The sequence below is a fragment of the Leptinotarsa decemlineata genome, unplaced genomic scaffold (assembly GCF_025532065.1).
Source record: "Leptinotarsa decemlineata unplaced genomic scaffold, Ldec_3_MD MMD2_tig00026328_RagTag_RagTag, whole genome shotgun sequence".
Lineage (NCBI taxonomy): Eukaryota > Metazoa > Arthropoda > Insecta > Coleoptera > Chrysomelidae > Leptinotarsa > Leptinotarsa decemlineata.
In genome coordinates, this window is record NW_027412688.1 from 34,328,829 (window position 1) to 34,354,897 (window position 26,069).

Here is a 26,069-nt window from a genome sequence, read left to right on the forward strand (position 1 = left end):
AAACGTATGGGACTTTTTGGAACGATAGTCATGTCACTAAATATTTGGCGATATCTTGAATTTATTGAAGCCTCTAGAGACACCCTATATTCCATTCCATGAAAGAGAGGACATTGGCAGATCAAGATCTTCAGATGATGTGGTGCTGCAGAGTTTTACGGGTTTTCCTGCAAGAAGCAAGTGCGCCACTGGAGTCGCTGCGGAGCGCCAAATAATTTTTGTTATTTCATAATTTGTAGTACTTTCTCATTTTATGTTTATAATAATTACGTTATCCTCTAAAAAAATCAGTCCTCTATGTTTTTCATGGTTATTAGGTAATACTTCAATGGAACTGATATTAGAGATAGAGCAGCTGTTGCTGTAGGTACTAGTTACTCTTTCTAAAAACGAATTTTGAACAGATTGGTGGTTTATATGAAAAATATTACACTTCTCAACAATCGATGTTCTTTATACCAGAATGCTATGATCTTTATAGTACTTTATTTGCAATTCCAGATTTTATATTTTGTCGTAGATGAACGCTCAGACAATCATTATCATGACCTCATGGACAGAGAAGACTGAACTATCGATACCCACAATCTGTCGAGCTGGTGTGAAATATAGAAGAAATTATTATACTTTTGGCTTAATCAACTCAAAATTATTCAGAACACATCTATCCAACGAATTGTCACTGAAATTCCTAGTACTAGTGTAGACACAGTTCATCCATATTCAAAGATTGTATAGCAGGCTAAAAATACTAGCAGTAATGATCAAAACAGTAATTACGATAGGTACGAAAAGCAATTTTAACAAATATATATATCAATGGTAATCTTCGACATGCGCCGCTTCATGATCCATTCGGCGATAATATATAATAGAGCCAGCACGTCAGTTTCGGATATCTTGACTAGAAAGTACACTGAAAATTTGTACAACTACTACACAAGGGATATTTTCAATAACAAATATTAGACTTACCAGATATTTTTGTCAAGGTAATTTATCTAGTCGTTACATGGCTGATAAATTGCCTCCATAGGTGGCTCGGGGATTTATTAACAGCCTCACCCAAAACACGAAGTTAATGATCATAGTAGTTGATGCCGTTGACACCGAAACAATATTAGACTCTTCGGATTTCAAATTTTAGTAAGAGACCAATAGTCAGATAAAAAATAGAAAGTCCTGGACTTACAAGTAAGTGTGCTTCTGACATCTACGATAATAATAATGATATTGAAAGAACCTTTAGATCACAATTCAGATGAGTCGATGATTCATATGCTATTTTTAGAAAAATCAGTTATTTTGAACTGGTAACAATAATTATTCAAATCGAAAAGAAAATATTTTTAGAAGAAATCAGTTTTTTGAGAGGAGAACTTTTTGACTTTCTACTTCTCTATCATTGAACAGAAAATGCGGTGCTGATAAGTTAGTTTTACATTCATATTGAAATGAAAGTGAGACTTAGTTAACATAATCAAATAGTCTCTATACTCTCTAAGAGTAAGGGTGTTCTGAACACAAACGACTTATTTACAGTTACTTTCACCATTAGCGCTAGTGTTCACCTGGTGTCTTTATTTTCTATTCAGAAATTCAATATGTTGCAATATGAGCTTAATACTAAGAGTTTTGATACTGCAAAACATTTTAAGGTAGAGTTAAACTAAACCTCCTAAAATAATTAGATGGTCTAGAAATCATCTGTAAATCTCTAACTCAAGGGCATAAATGCAACGTCTTTGAGAAAAATTGATAACAAATGTGAAAAATTCTAGATCCTGCTGGACTTTGCAGAAAAATATTGAGGATCACCAATTTTTTTCTTTAAATGAAGGAATATAGAAAAAGGCATGTGTTCTAATCACCTGTTTTTGTACAGTGATATCAGTTTTTTTCGGGTTTGAATTATAATCACAAATAGAAAGGAAATTTCAGTTGAGATTCGAGACTGGGAAAGAACGTTATGACTTTCTACGTCTCCATCACTATATAAAAAATGTGCAGCTGCAGCGAAACTTCAGCTGTTCATGCAGCTGCAGTTTCGTAAGAATGTATCATCTTTCCCTCAAACTGATTTCCTGGAGTCTTTGAAGTCCACTAGATACTCGTTAGGACAACAAGATGATTGTTCCGAATTCTTGGGGTTCTTGTTGAATACTCTTCGTGAGCAAAACAATAGCAGAATCAATACTATCAGTCTATCTCGTCTTGTGCTTGTAAATCTTCTGCTGAAAAAATCCTCAATTCTTTACTTTGTAGTAAAAGTTCGAGAGGTAGCAAAAACGAATGTGAATTCATGGAACTTCAACTAGCGTTTCCTAATATGACTAATAACCAGTCCGTGCAAAGCTTATTGTTAAATCATCTGAAAATGGAACTTTTTACCAGGTGATGATCGACTGTATTGCTAAACATGCGCCAAACTAACTGACTGTTATGAGGAAACAAGTATAGCTGAGGCACCAGTTGATCTAATAATAACACTGATGATCTTCAAACATGACTCAACCTCTGACGTAAGCACCAAACTCTTACGAAGTTTCGGAAAGGATGAACACTTCAATCGAGCAGACCACTATTATAATATTCATGCAGTCTTTGTTCACTGTGGTTCTGGAGTTGAATTTGGTCATTATTACGCCTTGGTCAAAGACGAAACTGGCTGGTTTAAGTTTGACGAAGTGTTCTGACGATGTAATGAATTTATTGGAGCCTCTGGAAACACCCTATATTTTGATTTATGAGAGAGAGGACATTGGCAGATTAAAATCTTCAGATGATGTGGTGCTGCAGGTTTTTCCGAGTTTTCCTGCAGCTGAAAAACAAATGCGCCACTGGAATCACTAAAGTCGCCCCGGAGAGCCAATTAATTTTTATTGTTGTTTTATAATTTCATGATTTGTATTTTGGAAGTATTCATTATATACCACTTAAATGAGATTCACAGAAGTTCATTTCAGATACAAACTGGAAAAAACAGTACTCCAAATTCTCAAAATGGAGTTGAAACAGGTCATTATCATTCACAAGAACGCTACACGATGTAATATATTGATATAAAAATTTTACTTGCAAAACAATCAAACTTCTCATGTACTCTACAGTTTCGGGCAAAGACAAGACAAATCGCCCATTTATTTTACAAAACTACGACTTTTTGTTACCGTTGTTATAAAATTATCATAAAATCTCAAAACAACTTAATCTGACAATTCGTATCTCAAAATCTGACAAGTTATTTCATTTTCTTTTTATTAATCGAAATACAAAACAGCTAATACCTACTGGGTGTTCGACTACCAAAGTCATTAAGTTCCAACGAATTTCAACAACCGTGAAGCATTCCTTTGAATGTTTGAAATATCGAATGAGAAAGAGTAATTTCTGATTTATTCAATGTTAATATCCAAGTAGTTATTTTGGATACACTTTTTCCAGTTTATATTAGAAAAAACTTTTGGGCATGATATAAACATATCTGTGAGAGTATTTATCAAAGTTGATTATTTTCTTTCTCCCTTTTGAAGTTTCCCACATATTTTTTTTTGTAAAATAACACACATGATCACGAGCCAAGCTTTTTCTATTCGTACTTTTTCTCTTCAATTTTCTTTAGTGAGAATATCAATACCCTTTCCCTTATAAAATATCGCCGTTACTGCCAAGACGAGGAACAAAGTGACGTGCTACACTCGTTTTTCCTTTTCAGGAGTCCTGCGTATCTGAAAAGCGCCCGATATCGATTGCTGTATTTCAGGAGGGTCCTGTTGGTAGCCATTTTGCTGAAACGTACTCGTTTCAGAACGCAAACCTCTCCTAGAGCCGTGAACTTCATTTGGATATTATCGAAGTGATATCGCATTATGTGCCCCAGAAGCTAGTGATACCGAATTTTTAATTGATTTGGAAAAGTACAGAGAAATGTGAGTACCTGGTGTATTTATTAGTCTTGAATTTTGAGTTGAGGAGCTTATACGACATTGCTAGGAGAGGATTAAGAAATCTGCAGAGTCTACCAATTTTATTTGGCCAACTTAACAGACTTTGATTGTATCCTGTTTTGGAAGGATCACTGGTTTGGGAAATCCAGTTGTCATCTTCACGGAAGGATAAATTTGATTTGAAACCTCAACAACTCTCATTAGGCATTATAGACTATAGAGAGTTGAAGTCGTTTTCGATTGAAATAGTTTTTATTTGTACTGGCAGGGTATACATGGTCTTCAATCTAGTTTTATAATAATCATTTGAAATGGACATCTGAAATTTAACAGAATCATTAATTCAAAGTAATTTTTGGTGTTTCCTTGTGCTACCAAGAACAACATATATTTACATGGGATCATTATTGAAAGACATTGATTCAGATAGTCGACGAATATTACGAGTCATTGAGATTGGTTTGAAACTGAATATTTCACTCACATTGGTGGGTTCAGTTGATACCCAATGTAGTTCAGAAAGTACATTCATCGATTTTTTGGAAAACCAGCTATCTTTCACTACTCCTTCCATTTTCTCGATTCTGATGGAAATGAATTGCTCCAAGGGAATAAATTCACCACCAAAAATAAGAAATCCGCAAGTGAATGAAATAAAATCCTCTGTACTCTTAAAAATTGGAGTGTCACGATTTGTTTTATTACACATAATCCGTTCCATCAGCTATGTGCTACTTTCAAAAATTCTTTCTAGGGTGTTAGGCAGAGATTGGTAGTTTTATGTAGAAGAACTCGTAATAGATGAAGGGTGATTCAGAAATGATGAAGACGATAGGATAAAAAGATGTTGCCGCAGAGAAAAATTAATTAATAGAATATTACTAGTAATCTAAAAATGTTACAACTTCTACCGCTGAAAGATTTTTGATCTTTTGATTCCTCCATTCTGTTTATAACATACATAAATGATATACTGAGTTTCACGAAAACACGTAGGATTTGGAAGTGTAGAAAATTGATCTTTCTAGACTTGAACTGTTTTTTCAGTTATTTGAAATGACTAGAAAATAGTAAACATTTTCTAGAATATATTGAGATGAAGTAGTATTGAGGTTAGAGAAGTAGCTCGATAATTTGTAGAAAACTACTGCAGATTATATTGATTCTGATAACACCTTCGATGGTTTTGTTGTCTTTCTTGAGAAAATTTGCGAAATTTGAGCAAAACAATATCAATATTTTCACAAAGACTACCAATGCGCCTTTCTGAGGAACACAATCTTAAATTTGACTCAATAGACACCGCACGGATAATAGAAGAATCAGTTATCCATGCTCCTTTCATACGGTTGATTCTGACGCAGAGCTTGAGCGGGATTGACCTTTGTGATGGATTTTGTGCTTAATCTTCAATCTGTTATGTCATGTTGACAATTCCCAGATATCACAGGGCGTCAGTGTCTGTGTATCGGTGGTCGCTGTAGAGACAATTTTCACTGTTCGGTTCATCCATTCTTTAGAGATGATGCCTCGGTACCAGTTATATGTCTTTTCCATATCCAATCTCAGAAACTGTTCAATTTCCTTTCATTCCAGTGATATCTCAAATGACCTAGTTTTCATTGTCGGTATTTTCCTTTCAGTGGATCTTCTTAGTTCCACAATTAGGTTCTGGTTTCGAAACAGAAGAAACGATTTACCCCGATTTTGTGAGGACCTTAGATTATTCATTTCCCCTTGTGACCTGAGCCTTCTCCCAATTTACTTGGAAGATGGTACGGATACTTCTAAGGAGTTTGGAGATATTGAATATTTTCTGTGTCACACCAAACCCTTCATCTATTTTAAACTCATCAGTATACCACTCGTTTTCACTCAACTATGACGACGCATACGTTTGGCGGATATTCACAACCATTTTGAACGTCTTTTCATTTTTTGTTTCTTTGTTAGTTATTTGGCGAATACTGAAGGCATTGATTGCTACATCTTTTATTACGTTACTCTATGATTTCCAAATAGGTAAATTGTGTTTCCAAAGGCAACAAGAATAATGTTATGGGATAGTTTAGATTTCAGAAGAGAGAGGTAGATCTAGATTTAATGATCTTTTCATTTCACCACTAGATAATTTTTGGTTTCAAAACCCTCGGTTCTAGGATATTTTACGGTTACGGCATATTCAGACCTCCGTTGTAGCTTCGTGATTGTTCTGTTCTTCTTTGAAAAATGTAAGTTAAGTTGTACTCGAACTTGGAGCTTCAATCTTCCTTTGAGCATATAACAATTATAGTTCTGCCAGGATTGAATGTTGATTCTTCGAAAGTAATCCAACTTTAGATTAACTCTATAGTTGTTTTCATAACTCCTGAGATGGCATCCATGTGATTCTTGGAGATATTAACAAACTACTACAGAGTATTTGAATATTCCACTTGATACTAAAAAACCTGTTCTCTAGGCAAAATCGATTGAATCAGTTATTCGCATTTTCGAAAATAATGTTAGCCAGTGAATTGCATTTTTTGAAAACTAAACATTTCAAACGTTAGCTATGTTTGATGTCTTGTATGCAGCAGAAAGGAATTTTTAACACTGTGAAGTAATATCTGAGAAATAACGTAATGATTGGTGAATAGCCGATGAAAATGAAAATTAAATTTCGCAAAGACAATAATTTCTAAAAGTGATTCAACCTCGAGAAGTATTTATTCTTCGGAAGACTCCAAAAACAACGAAAATTATCTCAAGTGATACTTTATTGTGAATTTTTGATTGAACAGTTCACAAAATAGCAACACGTGTTCCATTATACCAGCGGTTCCCAAACATTTTGCCTGGGGACCCACCTTCATTGTGGAGTTTTTTTCGCGACCCACATAATAAATAATATTCAGTATAATTATTATTGCTAATAATATTTTTATTATTATCATCTTGAACATTCACTATGAAGGAATACATCTCTAAAAGAAAATGGTGAAGATGATATAATTGAAGATAAAATACTGTACGAAAAAAGACATTCAATTCAGGAACTTAAAACCCCATCAGCTCTTTTAAGGCTATGTTCGAAAGAACTGTATAATCTCCCCTTGCCTCTCTCCAAAATGGAAAAAACAATTCAAAAGTATTAAGTGTTTCTAATCTGTTTTCGCGACCCACCCAAATTGCTCCCGCGTCCCACTAGTGGGGCGACCCATAGTTTGGGAATAATAGCTTCGTCAGGCGTTCATAATTAGTGAATGAGTTATTTGAAAAACACCCCTGAAGAAGCTATTGAATAGTGAAACACATGCTGGGATATTGCAAACTGTCAAGTGAAAATCTCACAATCAAGTATCGGCTGATTCCATAACATATAAAACTTACTTTTCAAAAAAAATTATTAAAGAATGTTTGTTTAAAGGTGGTTGACAATGTTTCGTGGTGTATTTTATCAGTTCGGACTTCCATTGTCTAATATAATATAAATTGATTTGAAATCTCTGAAAAAAAATAAAAAGATTAACCGAAAATAACAATTTTCATAAACAAAAGAATGATATTACAAAGAAATAACATACAAGCAACAACCAAAAAAATAAAAAATAGAAATAATAATAAAAGCTGTAAATTAAAAAATATTATTAACAAAAAATTAAAACACACACAGCGAGGAGAAACCAGCAAATCCGGAATAGAGCATGTTTGGAATCATCAATATAACATCAAGTGGGCTCAAGCTGAAATCATCCACAAAGAGGAACACTGGTTTAGGAGAAAATTCAAAGAAGCTGCGTATATGTTGTCCAACAATGCATTTAGTCAAGCTAGCGTAGAGATACGTAACATATGGAAACCTCTAATTAAGCGAAAAACGACCAACTCCCGCCAAACGGTCATCTCCCGCTGAAACCAATGAAGCGGAGAGAGGAAAGGGGGGTTAGGTGAAAGCACTCGAATGACCTATAAATAGTCAAATATCGGAGAAATAAGCCCAGTTATCACCCGAAGACGATTGTGGATACTAACTATCGAAACGTAACTTGGTTTGGAATCTTTCAATTTTGATTTTTCATTTTTTGTTAATAATATTTTTTAATTTTTTGAATTTCAGCTTTCATTAATATTTCAACTTTTTATTTTTTTAGTTGTTGCTTGTATGTTATTTCTTTGTAATTTCAGTCTTTTTTTAATAAAATTGTTATTTTCGGTTAATCTTTTTGATTTTATTTTATATTATATATTAGACAATGGAAGTCCGAACATGAAATATTAAAGAATGTGTGGTCACTATATATGTTAAAAAATCTATGAAAATATGTTTTTTCCTTAACCAGCTGTCGCCCTCTACGACAACTCTTAAAAGTCGAAATTTGTGCGAGCAAAGGACTAACGAGGTTTTACTTTTCAACGTGTGATCCCTATATGATTATTATTATTTAATTAACCATTTCAAAGGCGTTTAATGATTTTTTTTTCATTCTTTCATGCTTATTCAGTCCATCGAAATACAAGTGGAAAATTTTGACTTGGAATATGTTGCCATGGTCAGTTCTTAACCAAAATGAAAATGTCTGTTCAAGAAATGAGATGAACTTTCATTTTTCTCAAAAATATTTATTTATTCATCAATTTATATTTTGTTCCCTCCAAATTAGTTCCCCTCAGATAAAATACATTTGTGTCAACGTTTTTTCCAATCTTCAAGGCTGTTCTGATATGTACTTTTTCAAATGTCCTGGAACTCTCTGAGAGATTCGATTTTTATCTCCTCAATTATCGCAAAACGCCATTGTTTCACGGGTTTTTTCAATTTTTGGAACAGAAAAAAGTCGCATAGTGCTAAATCTGGTGAATACTGAGGCTGAGGGGCATTATTGTAATGCAAGTGAACAGGTGCATTATTGTGATGCAAAAGCCATGAATTGTTTTCCCACAATACCGAAAACGTTTTTTTCCTATTGCTTTTCGCAAGCGGCGTATACATTTATTGGCCGTACGACCTGATGCACTACGTCACAGTACTTGAAGAAAAAAGTGAGGAAATCCCTGAAATATGATCAAACTTGACGTGCCTTTTTTTGGTCTTGGCTCTTCTGGGCTCTTTAATTGGGACTATTGGACTTTGATTTCGATGTCATAACCATAATCATATGATTCGTTACCAGTTATGATCCTTTCAGGCATACATGGATCACCTTTGACTTCATTCCTGTTGACAATTCTTGAGCGATGCTCATGCGACGTTTTTTTTGTCAAAATTCAGCAATTGTGGAACAAATTTTGCTGCCACACGCTTTATGCCGAAAATTACAAAAAAAATTGTCGTGTCGTGTCTTCAATAGTGACTCGACGATTCTCCATAACAATTTTCTCCACTTTCTCAATATTCCTTCTGTAAAGATCTGATACCACTTGTAAACATTTTTCTGACTCAGAGTACAATCACCGTATGCCACTGTCAATACTTCAAGTGTTTTTGAGGACTTAACTATACTTTTCACACAGCATTTGATGCAAACTCTCTGATTCGTTTTTTTCGATAGCATGGAATGGAACGTTAAATACCATCTGGTACTGCGGCAGACATCATGAGGTTTGACTGCGAGGATTAAGGTTGTATTTCAAAGTCTCAGCATAGACTGACTGGCGAACTACGTATTTATGATTTCAGAGGGTGGTTGGTTGATGATGAGGATGGTGGCGAGGTTGATGGAGAAGGCGACGGCGGGGTGTCCATATAAATGCTAACTCCTGATTGATTCCCACTGTTCATGGATTGTTATGATTGGTCCGCACTGTTACTAGGTTATTCAGATTGGTCTATGTTGTTGACAGGTTTGCCACCGATAAGATGTCGATAGAAGTTATATTTTAGTGTATTTCTTGCCTTGTTGAATTCTGTATACCACATTTTGTTGACCAGTATACCTTCTTTTTTTCTGTTAAAAGTGGTCGGATGCTTATATATCTCAATAGCCTTCCTATGCAGTTTCATCATATTCATAACCTTAGTTTTCCTGCAAAATTTTCATTAATTTTCACTGATTTTCTCCAGCGACCTAAGTATTTGAAAGCGTTCAGGAAATTATTGATTAACTGCGAATAGTTCTCAGCTCTAGACGAGTGTGGTAAATTGAACCATCATTTCGACGTCCGAGCGAATATCTCAAATGTTGAGCCAATTCCAACCCTCATTCCAATTGCTTGTAGTTACTAATGTATGGCAGGACTTAATGATTATTTCTGCCCGTGGAGAAACGAATTGAATTGGCTGGATTCCAGGGCCATGTCTTTATACGGTTCACACAAGAAATATCATGCCCTTATTAGAATGTGCATATCATTTACTTTGAATTATTGTACTGTACACCGTTATAATTGTTGGATCAAAATTCTTGAACTCTGCTATTATAAGATTTGAGCGAATTAATCATATTCAATGTTGCCTGAAATGTATATTATAAACAGGTAAATATATAGATTTATTTAGTTATTACACAAAATGTGTATGTAAGAACAACTCAGTAGCACTTGTGCTAACTCAGTTGAACTTCGCCTTTTGTTATGCCAGCAACTAGCTCTCTAATTCATTTAAATATTTGTATGTAACTACAGCTGGGTAACAATAAAGACGATTATTATTATTATTATTACATACACAACCCTACGTTAGGTCTAGGGTTTGAAAAGACATATAGATTTATCTGTCGAGAAGTATTATTGCTTTTGTTCTGCTGCGATGAGAAATGAACAAGAAATATACACAAGAAGAATTAAAGAATTTTAGATGATCGTATTTTTAATTTTATAGTTGTATCGAGTCATACTAACTGTTGACTCTTCAAGTTTATTCAAATTATAAAATTTTGTTGACAAGTTTTTAAACTAGAGAATTTGTGATTCTGAGTATTCTTATATCAGTTTTTATTCAAGTGGGACACATACCTATGTATTTCCAGGTTCGATTACAACCTCAGTTTCTCGCATTTTCTCGCACTGTAACAATTTTCTGTTTTGATCACATTTTATTATAGGTTCCTTGATGTGGTGAATAAATATCCTCACATTCATTTCACTAAACATTATATCGTTTACATAGATGATAAATAGCAACAGGTTGAAAATTGATCCTTGCGGCACTCCTTGGCACATTTTCCCAAAATCTGATCGGATGTCTTATGATGTATCAATGAAAATTTCAGATCTTTCTACTAAAACTTCATAATATTTTCTGAGAGATTAAAATTTCCATCTGATTAAAAAATCGTTGACTGTCCTTTTACGTGAATGTAATATCACTTTAAATGGTGTATACTGATATAACGTAGGTGGAACATACATCATGTTTGACGGAATGCTAATATTAATCGACACTGTATCGCAAACCAATGATGTTGACTCCATGTCAACACTATTACGATACTGATACATCGTAAATCGAGCTAACTGAATGGGTCAGTGTCTGACTGGGAGACGATCCCATTACAGATATTATATCTTTATTTATTGAGGTTTCCATAAAATAAATAATAGAAGTTACTACTACGTGATTTATCCATTACTACGACAGGTTGGTTTCCAACAAAAATCAGTTATAGAATAATAAAAAAAACTGAATTATCAAACTTAACGTAGTAGATCAAATGTACAAATGTATAGTTGAATAAATCATCCAGTATGTGAATAATATATGAAACAAAATAAAACTAGAGGTGGGGATGAAAAGTCTCAGATCAAACTCACTATTTCGAGGCGAATATAATAGTGGTAACTGAATAAAACTTTGTTTGTTTCATTTACGTCTACTGAGCAAACCGTCTCTAAGAAGAACAGTTCTGTGACAATTAATATGTTATTGTTAATGAAGAGTCCTCTGCCTTTATTTCTGGGCTAAACATTACAGAGACATCATAATACAATTACAGAAGACGAAAGCGAAGCTGGCATTTTTTGCAGTACTGATATCTAGCTCCTTAGAGACCACTCTTACTGCATAACATTATCTAGCGCGTCAATCAAATTTTAGCCTATTATCAATGAATACACCCTAGAATTTACGGTTTAATTTATTTTGCAAGATACCATTGTCCACGGAAAGTTCCTCAAGTAAGCGTTTGGATGGAATTACATTATATTTTGTGTCAGGGACAGCAAATTAGCGTCACACCTCTTTATTTTTATCCAAGTCGGATAATATTATTCTAAGCAACTTAATTGTGTTTACCTCTTCCAATAAAACGATGGTTTTGTCCGCGGAAAGCGTGAAACAGCCAAATATATCAATCTTTGTCCAATCATTTACATATAATAACAAAGTGGGGCTCAACACAGAACCCTGCGGTAACCAGTTTCGATTGCCCTCCTTCCATTGTTTCAATGATTTGTTCATGACCTGTAAGGTACGATTCAAACTATTTGTGAGAAGTTCCTCTGCAACCATACGGGCATAGTTTTTCTAGCAGTATATAATGATCAACGCAATTAAAAGCCTTCGAAAGATCTAAAAAAAATTGCTTATGCTACGTCACCAGCATCAGTTTCCTGAACGCCAAATTCTTTGTTACTTATGACTGTGCAGATTCAAGAATGTTTTGTATAAGTGATAAATGATTATGTTTCACTCATCAGAAACATGAGTTTTTGAAGTATTTTCTCGACAACTGTTCTCAAGTTGATTATTGATAAACAAGTCACAGGAAATACAACACCCACTTACCTATATGGGTTCAGTTTTCAGTGGCTTATTAACAGTTTTCGTCGTAACATAATGATTATATTATTGTTGTAAATATATTCCCTGTCGTGAGTGAGCTCTAGAACAAACACTTGAGATAAATTTCGTGTTCATTTACCGCAAGGTAACATGAATATACATTTTTTTCTGCATCTTGTGCGTTGCTAGTGAACAAATCATGTAACAGTGTATAATTTTTTTTACTTCGGAAGTAGTGATAATGATAAATTACCAACACCTTGGCACAGTAAGTCGACTATGTTAACTTTTGATAAGGATTTTGAAGGTTGTAACAAATCGTAGCCATTATGATAGGAGAAAAGCAGTACATTTGTGTATAAAGAGCTATATGTAAACTCTTCTCGATGGCCATTGAAAATTTTCGTTGATTAATTTATGGAGATATAAGTTCTGTACAGCTATTGAGACCATGATTATCCAACTAGACATTAAAGGTCTTTCAATTCATCAAACGCTGTATTACTTTTGAGGTTGGCATTGTTGTTTCTTAAAAACTATATGTAGGATTCATATGGCAAGAATACTGGGAATTAATCCAATACTTCTTTTATTGACGACTTGTTTATTTTGTGGAAATTCATGTTCACTGAGGATACACTACAAAAACACACTTTTGTCTATTCTCCACGATATTTCTTTATTGTTACTAGTTTTGGCTATTACACCAATTTCAAAACTAACTGATTACATTTAAATCTGAGTAATTTATACCTAAGTTGCCTGTCCTACAAAATGTAGGTATCAAATTATTTATGATAGGAAAGGCAACTTAGGTATTAATTACTCAGATTTAAATGTAATCAGTTAGTTTTGAAAATGGTGTACTAGCCGAAACTAGTCAGCAATAAAGAAATATCGTGGAGAATAGACAAAAGTGTGTTTTTGTAGTGTATCCTCATTGATCCAATAAATGACTAACTTGTTAATGAATGTTGCAGATTTCAATATAGGTGAAGTTCTTGTGTTTGATTTTGTTTTTTGTTGATAATTCACAACACAACAAAGTTTTTGTTTCGGGGTTGAAATTAGATGATTTTAATGTATTTCCACGTGTTAAAACCGAAAGTGACCATAAAAATTATATATTAGCTCTTGTTTTCAAGATATAGTATCATTATATTATCTCCCATCTGCTCTTCGGCCTGTACCACACTCAGACAATTTGCCAGTCCCTTCTCCACCCCAAAACTATGAAATTTTAGAGGAAGGTGATGAAGACTGTTTAGAAGGAGCAACCCATCCTTCTACATCCTATGACCCTGATTTTGAGGTAAGCGATAGGTCTAGTGATCCGCACAGACTTAGTCAAACAGAGTTGAGTGACCTTATAAGAGATCTTCGCTTGTCTAAGGAAAAGGCTGAGCTGTTAGGGTCAAGACTACAACAGTGGAATCTTCTAAAACATGATGTGGAAATATCTCAGTACAGACAGCGTCAAAAAGATTTGCTTCCTTTTTTTGAGAAAAAAGAAAACCTCGTAGTTTGTTCTGATGTTAATGGTTTGATGGACTGCTTGAATTTGGATCACACTCCATCTGAATGGAGACTGTTTATAGACTCTTCAAAACTAAGCTTAAAAGCTGTACTTCTGCATAATGGGAATCAGCTACCCTCTATTCCTATAGGTCATGCAGTTCACATGAAGGAAACGTATATAAATATGAAAACACTTCTCCAATCAATCAAATATGAACAACACAAGTGGCACATCTGTGGTGATCTGAAAGTCATTGCTATACTCCTAGGAATGCAATTAGGGTTCACCAAGTACTGTTGTTTTTTGTGTCTGTGGGACAGTCGGGATAGAAAATCTCACTATAAAAAATGAACTGGCCTACACGAGACCTAAACCCTAATGAGAAAAATGTAGTTTACGAGCCTCTTGTAGATCCTAAGGATGTTCTCCTTCCCCCATTACATAATAAGTTGGGACTAATGAAAAACTTTGTGAAGGCCATGGACCAGAAAGAACAAGCTTTTAAGTACTTGAGAGCAAAGTTTTCCAGGTTGAGTGATGCTAAAGTCAAGGAAGGCATCTTTATTGGGCCTCAAATCCGTGAAATCGTAAATGATCCTGCTTTTGACATGATTTTAACAGGAAATGAAAAAAGAGCCTGGGAAGCCTTTAAGCGGGTTGTACATGGGTTTTTAGGTAACAAAAGAGATGATAACTTCACAGCATTGGTTAAAGAGCTTCTTCAAGCTTACCACCAACTTGGATGCAACATGTCCTTAAAAATTCATTTTCTTCACTCTCATCTTAATTTCTTCCCACAAAACTGTGGAGCTGTGAGTGACGAACATGGAGAAAGATTCCATCAAGACATTGCCTTAATGGAACAGAGATATCAGGGCCGTCTGTGTGTAGGGATGCTCCAGAAGTGTTTTATAAAAGACAAGCTAAACGACAGCGATCTTACAATGAATCGGATGGACTTAATTGAAATTTGGTGGTACAAACTTCTTTTATTTGTCAAAACACTAAGAATAATGTTTTTTTTATTAATTTTGTACTTAAAATATTCTAAAAGAAACATAACAATATTGTTTTATGTACTTTCACTTTTCACGTATAGTATAACTACTCTTTAAGATTAAGTACTGTGTATCTCAAAAACCAGAGCTAATAAAAATTTTTCATTGTTATTTTCGTTTTTATCACCCCAAAATTAGTAGAAATTGACCAATTTAGTGTAGGAAACATTCAAAAAATATTTTTTTGTTGTTTCTTCGGACACAAAGGAATGCAACTACGGGTTCTACGTCAATCTATACGGTCTCCATACGAAACATCTCCTTTCTTTCTGAGTATATGAAAATACTTATCTCACACATCTGAACTATCATAATTATAATTTAGATTCCAACTTACATTTGAAATTGAAGAGAATTAAGAGCTATTGTTACAAGTTTGAAGGTTTGGGAAGATCTCTTGGCATCCAAGAAATTTAATAATAATAAATGCTTTCATTAGAAGGTTACTCAGTTCAAGTAATACTAAAGTAACCTAAGAAATGGCAGAATTCAACATCAGCACATGATAAATCAAGGCACATATTGATCTTTCATCTAACCAACACTAAATCCAGGTTATAACAGCATAAACATAATTATTATAGTGATTCTCTAAGACTATAGAAAAAAAAACAGAAACTATAATGATACTGCCAATTATTGTCAGTATCATTTTATTCTTTCAATTTATATAAATAATAAAATAAAACATGTGCATCTCGGGACGCCCGACAGAAGTGATAACTTGAACTGATCTAAGTTGAACTATTTAATATTGAAATTGTTCAACTTGAGAAAAGCTTGTGTAATGACTGTAATTTGATGTATATCATTATGATAAGGTAAGGAAAGGTTATTCATTATCAAAATCTTTTATTGATTATTTTGTGTATGTACGTATGTGATACCATAAGCCAATTGTTACTTTTGAAGAAATAAATAATGACACTAATAATGTACACACATAAAATTAGTATCATCATTTTAAAGCCGGGTTTTACATAATAAAAGAATATTACGTACTTGCTGGTTAGATTTTCATAATACTGTCAACAGTATACGTCCAGCGCACGCTAAACACTGAACGTCTCTGTCCGACGCAGTGTTGCCAACCGGATCAACTATATATATCAAATATATATTCCGTTACGTTTGTATATCTGACGCAAATCAGGTGGCGCATGCGCCCTATCCAAAATTAAATACTACAGAACTCACAGTTTGCGTGGCAGAAAATTGTGTATTTGAAAGTATTACCGACATTATTGCTTGATCTATTCGCGGGCAGATGGCGCTGTACGTAATGATAATATATCGACAATATTGCTTGATCTATTCGTGGGCAGAAGGCGCTGTACGAAAATATCAATAGTCATTTTTCTAAACAATATACGGCTGATTGATCCCAAAGTTTAGATAAAATGAATATAGTTTAAAAATACTAAAAAACACGCTTTTATAGCATACGAAACTGAAAAATTAAAAATAAATAAACTAAATAAATTAAAAAACACGCTTTTAAAGAACATCGAACCAAAAAGTTTGAAGTTTTTTTTTAAATAAGCTCAAAACAATAACGTACGAAAAATACGCTTTGTGAAAAAAGCGTGGGCGCTTTGTGCCATATTTTTTGTATATTAAGCGCCTGTCGCTTTTTTCACAATAATACTAGTATTTTTTTTGTTCGTTATTGTTTTAAGCTTATTTAACAATAAATATTTTGAATTTTTTAGTTCGATGTTCTTTGAAAGCGTGTTTTTTTAGTTTTTTAAACTATATTTATTTCAAATTTTTTACCAGACTGAATCCCGAAAAACCCCTCTTCTCTATACATAGTGTTTCATAATTGAATCATGGGTGATTTCAAGAATAACTTTCCATATGAACATTCAAGATGTTGAAATTTAACAAAAAAAATCATTTCCGAAACCGCTTTTGCTTTTTCCCAGTTTCAGTACATGAGAAGTACGCATAAAAATACATTCTTTACATGGTGAAGGTTTCCTTAATGTTCATCAGCGGCGTCCCTGTTAACATACCCTGTCATATGTTTTATCAAAATCATGATATGCCACTGATTTGCCACTGAATTGATATTATTTTTGTAATTGTCCTCTACATTCTCACTCGCCCGGTGAATAGTTTTTGAGGTACACCTAATAGAAGGCATTAATTTTTCTATTTCTTGTGCTAACATATTTGGAAGCTGATTTTGTTATTCTCAACAAATTTGACACATATCTACCTATATGCGTTATATTATTCAAATTATAAAAAGTTGTTAATTGAAATAAATTTGCTTATATGGGTACGTCAATAAAAACCATCATTATTATTACACAAAGATGTATTTGAATTACATCAATTATGCTTTGGTTGGTTTCCGGGTTTTGCCGTGGTCTTCTTTGGTTACAATCTTCAAACGTTTCAACTGCAACTGCGGCAGTCATCTTCAGTGGCGTGCTCTAAGTTCAGGAACGTCAAGAAGAGTACCTCGACTACGCCACTGAAGATGACTGCCGCAGTTGCAGTTGAAACGTTAGGAGATTGTAACCAAAGAAGACCACGGCAAAACCAATGATTTATGTCAAGCCTGTTTGAGTAAAACTGACATTTTTCGTTCATTTCAGAATCATGTCTCCCACCTTCCGTTCGTTAGTGAGACGCGACGCTCCAGTTTCGAAGCCCGATGAGCCAGCCATGTCTCCTTCGGCGTCGTTTTCCAGCCCGACCGTCCCCCCACCTACGCCGCCCGCAACTGACGCCGATGCTATGATAACTCCTGAAACTGCAGGTCTGGAAACGCATATTTTTAATAACAAACATTATCATCCATCTCAAGGTCGCACAACTCCCCATGTGGAACCAGGTATTTAGTTGTTTTTTGTGTCGAAGCAAGTTAGTGTCGTTTTAGCCGCAACACGAGAAACTCGACACTTTACAGCACTTACTTGGTACACTCACATAATTCCGGATTAGGTTCACATTCTATTTTGAGCACCTCATTTTTTTCTCAAGTTTTCGCTTCACGTTGCATTCCAATAAGGATTTAGGAATTTTTGCAAATAGCGTATTTCTTGGCAGGACTACAGAGGATGCTAGAAACTAGCGCTCGTCAAGGAGTACAATCTCTGTCACAAATAATGCAATTACATGAATTGAATGCTCTGATTTACGATAATTTCAATTTTCTAGATATATTACTCCTACTACTACTCCTACCAAGCAACGTCTAAATTGGTAGCAAATTGTCAAACACTACTCTCCTCGATAGGAAGACTCAACAGATTGTCTCTGGTCTGGATTCCTGGCCATACTGGCCTGGAAGACAATTAGGCTGCTGACTTCTTTGCAGAGGAGGGTGCTGCAAGCCGCTTCATCGGAACAGAACCTGTCATTAGCATTGCCTTGGGCTTTGCCAAACAAACACTGAACACCTGGATGACAAGAAGATTTATGGACTTCTGGCAGAATCATCCAGGATAGGCTCACTCCAAGGCGTTCATTCACCCTTCGAAGCTTGATACCAAACAGTTGTTGGACTACAGTTGGGATGAACTATGATGTCTAACAGGCCTTCTTACAGTTCACTGTCATTTGAATCATCACATGCAGAGACTTGGACTGTCGGAAGACAGTGTGTGTCGCCTCTGTCTGGAAAATTATGAAACTGCAGAGCATATACTTTGTGCCTGCCCCGCTGGGGATCGAATCAGGTTCTTTGTGTTCGGCAGATCCGTACTCTCATCATCTGACCTGACAGACCACTCACCATACAAACTAATCGGCTTCGTTAAGAAGCTGGGTTCATTTGGTCGAGTGTGAATAGGTGTGAGCCACAATAAACCCTTATGGGTGGCGGTGGAGGGTCGAATAGACCCACTCACTTCAGACCTAACCTAACCTATACTTCTTGTCTTATAACGTCGGATCAACTTGTCACCTATGAAGAGAAAAGTAGATTTAATAACGTGACGAATTCAGAATAAAAAATGATTGAAGTTGGATTCTCACAGGACTCGTTTTGACTATTCATATGGATTCCTTTCGTAGATACATGATACCCAATTGCTTCAGGTATAATACTTGCTATGAACGATTTCAATTTGAGCGGGTCAAATTGATATCATAATAATAACAACAAATGGAACGACTGAAATTTATAAGTTGCGTCTATCGACTTCTAAGTATCACATAATCTAGAATACCGGGTGTACATCGGGTGTCATCCCGGGTGTACATCCGTTCGTTTTTGACATTATCGCGACGTTTCAGTAAGATCGCACTTGCTATATTCATGTGCTTGGTAGCTGAAATTCCATACTGAGAGAAAAGCCAATGTTCGAAACGTACAATGTCCATAAAGAAACAATTGATGTGACGACTAATTTTCAAAATCGAAAGTGAAGAGGAAAAGAAGGAGAGTGAGGATGAACACCATTGAGTTTATGACTTCCTTAAATTTTGAGGATTTCAGTTGCCACTCAAAATGAGCCAAAAATTACAATTCTGCTGGAAAGAAGAATTTGATACTATTGAATTTGAGGTTTTCATTCTGAGATGAGTGCTAAGATTTTCTAGAGGTTTCATGCTCACTTCTTCATCAGTGCCCTCACATTTCATTGGTTCATGGACTAATGGTCCAGTTTCCTGTCCACTTGTCCAACCTTATCCTCGTTAATATGTTTTTGGACTAGATCTTAGCCTACTATACGTAACTAGTAGAGTTTATAATATTTACTGCGATTGGGTGAGAAAAAAGGGGCAGGCAATATTGGAAATAGAAAGATGAATTTATTTATCTAGGTGATTGATCGAGAAAGGAGCAATTGGTCTAATCATCAATTTGATCGTGTATACACATGTTTTGTTTTGTTATACATAGATTTTAAACAGATTTCAAACTGTTTGCAAGAAATCTAATAGAACCAAATGAATCGGAATGAAAATAGGTGTTAACCTCGAAATGCTCGCGATCATATTATGGGTTTTTATACCATTATGTAGACATCTGCATCTGCAATAGACAAACAATATTTTTCGAACTCTTCAGAGTTTCAAATGTTCTACCTTCAGAAAAATGAATGAATTCAGAATAATATACAAACTTCTAGAACGTCAATTGAAAGCATCCCAAAAAGTTGAACAACAATAGACAAATTCAGCATTAGTTTTTTGCTTGCCTAACAAATAAGATCGAATTATCAAGAATATATTTTATTTTCCTTTGAGAAACTTCTCAACTTTTTTGACGTATGTTCTGTGTGTAAAAAAAATTTTTGAATATATTTCGTTTCATTTGACAGATGAGCATTCACAAATTCTAACAAGTCACCGGTTGTTAGGCTTTTTTCTACTAGGAGTTCATATATTGTAGATTCTCAGTTTCTTTTTTTCCTCTGGATCCTCTGCATTTTTTCCAGATTTCTGAACGTTGAAACCCTAATATGTCCAAGAAATACCGACTATTTCATGAAAATGTTTCACAATGAATGAAGATAGGCTATTCATTCGTATTCAACAGAAATATTCGAAAAAATTATTTCACATTTGTAACTGATGAACTTTTTCTCACAGAATCATTAGGGATATGTTTTTTGTTTCGAACACCTCTTCAGAGACGCCACTGACTTTTAATGGATTCGCTGAATTGCAGAAATCAGTAAAGAAAAATTAAAAAACCTTCAATGACGGTGAATCAAATGGCGGAGAGTGGTATTCGATGTAAAACAAGTTTGAAACGAACAAAGTGGTCTTTGATATGTTATTTAATGTTCGATTTAATCCTCCAAATTATCAACAACACATCCACCACTATCGTTACACTCCTCAGCATGTCCGAAACTCTTTGTAGGCATACTTTGAAGTGGTACCCCTTTTGTGCTGGGGGCACTTTTTTCGTGTACTGATTATTCACATATTCGCCGGTTTTTTGCAGTAACCCCCACGAATGCGACCAAGGGCATTTTCGAGGAGATAAAAATTCTGGCGGATAAAGAAGGGATCGACACTTGGGTGCTAGTAACCATTTTGATTGGTAAGTACAGATATATTTTTTTTCAACAATCTTGTCAAAGAGTTTTGAAACGATTAACTGATTAATTCCTTTATCATTTTTACTGGAGTTTTATCCCAACACCAAACCGCTGTTTTCAACACCTCGACACGTGTTTTAATCTTCAAATGATCATCTTTAAGAGTTAGAATAAACTAAATCTACATACAATGTTGTCCTTATTTATACTATATATATCAGAGGTTGATCTGAACTGAAAATATTATCTCAACAAGCTATATAGTAAACTATTAGGTATTAGTCCACCATCGTTATTCATAATATTATAATGTTGGCTTATTTCTCAGTTCTCATAGGCATCTAGATGCCTGTTGTTGTTAACTTGTTTGACTAATTTCAATGACCTGAAGGTGTGTTAAGTGCTTCTTATATATTATTTTGATAGATCTATTGGTCTGTCCATGATATTTTGTATCGCAGTTCTCACATTCAATTTTGTGAATTTCCAGATTCACGATTTTGCCCTATGGATTTCTTGGAAGGCTTCGTAGAGTATGATTAGTTTCATACATAGTTTCTTGAAAATGTTTCCAAAGTTCTTCGTGTAATATCGTATTATTATCGTGTTATTATCGTATTCTATCATTCCACATTGGCTCCCCATTACCAAAACGTGAAGGAATGGAAGTTGTCGTTTATTTTCTAATCCGAACGTAAATTTCATTGATGTAAATCTGTTATTCAAAAAAGAAACAAAGTCCTCAGTATTCGATTTTGGAGCAACAGCTCCACAAGGAAGAGAAGCCGCCACAATTAGTGCTTGTACTTCCCTAAATCAGAGGATTGTCGGAAAGGATAAGAAGGATTGGGTCCAAGTATAACATCAGAACCTGTTTCAGATCTGGGAACACTATTCGTAGCAGCCACCAAAAGCGGACTGCGATTCCAAGAATTGCATTTACCGGATACCCTCCGAGGGCGGATATAATCATACATCGGTGAAACTAAGAAACCATTGGAAGTTTGCATTGCCGCGCACAAGAAACACACATAGCTAGAAGAAACCAGCAAATCCGGAATAGCACAGCATGTTTGGACTCATCAACATAACATCAAGTGGGCTCAAGCTGAAATCATCTACAAGGAGGAACACTGGTGTAGGAGAAAATTCAAAGAGGCCGCATTTAGCCAAGCTGGCATAGAGAAACGCAACATACGGAAACCTCTAATCAAGCGAAACACGACCAGCTCCCGCCAAACGACCAGTTTCCGCTAAAAACGATGAAGCAAAGAGAGGGAAGAGGGGATAGGTGAAACCACTCGAATGACCTATAAATAGTCGGATGTCGGAGGAATAAGTGCAGCGATCTCTGTTATCAGACAGAGATCCCTCTACTCTAACCTGAAATGTTCTGTCTTTCAGGAAAAACCCAATCCACCGGATCAGGCCCCGAGGCAGATCGAACGGGTTCAATTTGTGCAGAAGGCCTTCGTTCCATATACGGTCTTCGAGATGTCCAATAGTACAATGTGCCCTTTATTATTATTTTTCAACTCTTGGATGGTGTTTTCGACCAGCCTTAGAGCCTGTAACTCAGTGGAGTGTTCTCTCCTCAAGCCAAATTGTTCATCAGGCAGAACATTTCGGTCCTCAGCTTCTTCGTTGAGCCTTTGGAGAACAACTCTTTCAGTCAGCTTAGCCGCCGACGAGAGTAGACTGATCGGGCGATAGTTCTGTGGGAACAGCGGGTTCTGACCCTGTTTTGGAATCTTAGGGCCAACGAACTGTTTATAATGTACAGTAGGTTCTCGACGCAATTTTCCGGAAGGCTCTTCAACAACTTATTGGTTATTGAATCGACCCCCGGAGCTTTCTTGCCCTTTGCGTCCCTGATGTAACCCTTCAGTTCTACCACAGAAGCTGGACGGATGTTATCATCGTCATCTTCCCTGAGGATACGGTGAACCCGGTCTTCCAACAGCATATCGCAGTCAATGTCGTCATCATCCGCTCTCTGTGAATGGGTGAGAGAGCAGTCTTATTACTCTTGAGCCTGCGGGTGACTCGCCAAAGCTCGTCATCCCCAGGTTCAAAGGAATCCAAAAGCTCTTCCCACCTTTCGTTTCGATAATTAATGATGGCCTGCTTGACTTGGTTATCATCAGTAATGTATGCCATGCCAAAATTTCGCAGGGATCAGTATTGGGATCTTTTTTTATATACATTGACTCTATTTCATAGTTGAAGGTGAAAGGATCAATCGAGCTATTCGAAGACGATACTACCATTATTTTTGGTGGATCTGACTCCGATTCGATGGAAGTGGAATTTGTGAAATTTGTTACTGTCATCTTGGTGCGTTATTGATTCGTTCAATACGAGTTATAAAATTCAAAAGTTGCTTCAAATGAATGGTGTCCGGTGAATTCAGCGAATCAATAAAAAACAGAATACATTAAAAGAAAAATGCATATAACAATGTGAGCATGAGAGGAATGGGTAATACCTTTGCTTACTTTTGCTGACAAGGGGGATGGGGGATTAATAAATGTAATAAATATGCTTACGTAATACTTCAATGGCCTCACACAAGTTTTACCAAGAGATTCAGTCAATTACAGAAACCATCTGCGTCAGAAATGTAGAAAAAATCTGCTGGAGCTATTTCCTAGGCAACTTCAGTGGTTTATCTTTGAGCACGAGGTTTTTTAATTATTTTACGAGACTGGAAAAAGGCAATGCGACACAGACCCTTTTCTATATACTCTTCAGACAGACAAAAACTTCCACAAAACTTTTCAGGTTTGTGGAATTTCGTCTGGCATTTTTGGTGTAGATATTTCATTTCTTGTGGGGATATTGTTACCTTTGGGAATAATTAAACATAGGCATATTCTATAAATCGATTTTTATTTTACGACAAATATTTTAGAGGGAACAATAAGATTGAAACACTATACACAAGGTTGAATTGAAAGAATGATCCGAACTGAAAAAGTGTTTTCTTCACAGCTGTTTGCATCGTTGTTCTTGGAATATGCTTTTGCTGTATAAGAAGATGTTTCCGAAAGCGGAGAGCAAAGGATGGCAAAAAGGGGATGAAGGGGGTAGATTTGAAGTCAGTGCAATTGTTAGGATCGTCTTACAAGGAGAAGGTAAGTTATATAATTTTTTTTCGATATAAAAATATTTCAAGTCAAATAGTGAATGAATCAAAAGTTAATTCAATTTCAACTTAGGTTTCATACTTATTTGCAGCTGCAGAGGGACATAAAATAGTTTTCTATATTTTTTAACAGACCCCTGTTGGGACTATTGTTTATATTTGACGAGCGGAGTTTGAGTTTTCTGAAAAACAATAGACTGCATTTTTATGGAGCAGTCGTCATGTTCACTTTCTAATAGAAGCAATTTGGGAATTTATTATTTCAGTTGTGGAACCATATTAGTGTCTCTTCAGTAAAATTAGTTCCACCTTCATTAGTAGAAATGATTTATAACAATATCAAATGAAAGAAGGTATAGTACCCTAAGTATTGAAACCAAATTTTTATCATTATTTTTCTGTACGTAATCATTCTTTGAATTGTTTTAAATAATGAAAGGAATCAGTGCGATGATTATTACTGCCGATTCGATGAAGAATACCAGTTGATTTGCATTTGACATGAATTTGAAAAGTGGAGAAAGATGTTAGCTACGGGCTCGACAGAAAACTCAACTCATGAAAAATAAAAATAAGTCCCAATGGGGAAAATTGCGGTCTGTAGAATTTTCAACCAATATCACTGAGATGATTAGGAGAGAAATGATAGTTGTTCAATATTTTCAATCACAAATCCACTAGAATATTATTCAAATCAACTGTATGAAATGTGTGAGCATTTGATTTTTTTTCGAATTTTCAGGTTCAGCCAGATATGGACGAGCTGACAGAAAATGCAGAAGAGCCTGATGACGGAGAGAAGCCTGAGGTTCAGAAACTGGGCAAGTTGCAATATAAGGTACTTTTAACAAAAGTGATATTGACCGATACATGATGAAAATTCGTATCGCATTAAAGTAACACTATGAGTTATTTTGACTTGCAGCTGGAGTATGACTTCAACCAAAACAGTTTCTCGGTAACTGTCATCCAAGCCGAGGACTTGCCGGCTTTGGACATGGGCGGTACTTCAGATCCTTACGTCAAAGTCTACCTTCTTCCAGATAAGAAGAAGAAATTTGAAACCAAGGTCCATCGGAAAACGTTGAATCCCGTCTTCAATGAAACTTTCGTCTTCAAGGTAAGTACCAAGCTTGTTTGTTATGGCAGAATTGATTTTATGTATGTTTCATGAGAATATTCTCGTCATGTACGTCGGAGATACGCTGGTATTAGAGTGAACATTATCTTTGACCATTCAATTATTTAACTATTCTATAACATTAATGTAGACTGGAGAAATCGAAAATGACTTTTTTCTTCTGCATATACGTGGTGCTTCTTTGTTATCAATATTTTCTGATATTTTGAGGAAAATACTGACATTTGAGTATAGTCGCGTTTTCAAAGGTAAAAAAAACCAATACAGAGAAATGAAGCCGCTGCCAACTAGTCCACGTGGACTGAAGAATTGGCGGTTCGTATTGGATAATTTTTACTAACCGAGTGTTATGATTGGCTGAAGAGTCATAAAATTAAATTTGAAGTCACGTTACGGTGACGAATAGAACGCGAGCCGTCGTGTTGTCAATGTTCAGTTCGGGAACTGATCGCGATTTGAGTGTAGTTATAATTAGTTAAAATTTTTGTTAGGTGTTCAAAATGTGGCGTCCTTGGACAAGTATTAATAGTAATAAAGAGTG

The 26,069-nt window shown here is 35.3% G+C and overlaps 1 protein-coding gene across 4 annotated transcripts in view; it reads left to right on the top strand.

The window, feature by feature from the left end:
* The first annotated feature begins 3,774 nt into the window (after positions 1–3,774).
* Positions 3,775–26,069, top strand: part of Syt1 (Synaptotagmin 1) — a 118,376-nt gene continuing 96,081 nt past the window's right edge. Inside the window, exons 1-6 of one of the 4 annotated variants that reach the window (XM_023161911.2) lie at positions 3,775–3,929; positions 17,835–18,073; positions 21,143–21,241; positions 24,234–24,376; positions 25,130–25,225; positions 25,313–25,507. In XM_023161911.2, coding sequence (XP_023017679.1) covers positions 17,839–18,073; positions 21,143–21,241; positions 24,234–24,376; positions 25,130–25,225; positions 25,313–25,507 — 768 coding nt within the window. In that variant the 5' untranslated portion in view covers positions 3,775–3,929; positions 17,835–17,838. Of the gene's footprint in view, positions 3,930–12,656; positions 12,917–17,834; positions 18,074–21,142; positions 21,242–24,233; positions 24,377–25,129; positions 25,226–25,312; positions 25,508–26,069 lie in introns of those variants that run through there. The other 3 variants (XM_023161910.2, XM_023161912.2, XM_023161914.2) reach the window with 3 other exon arrangements.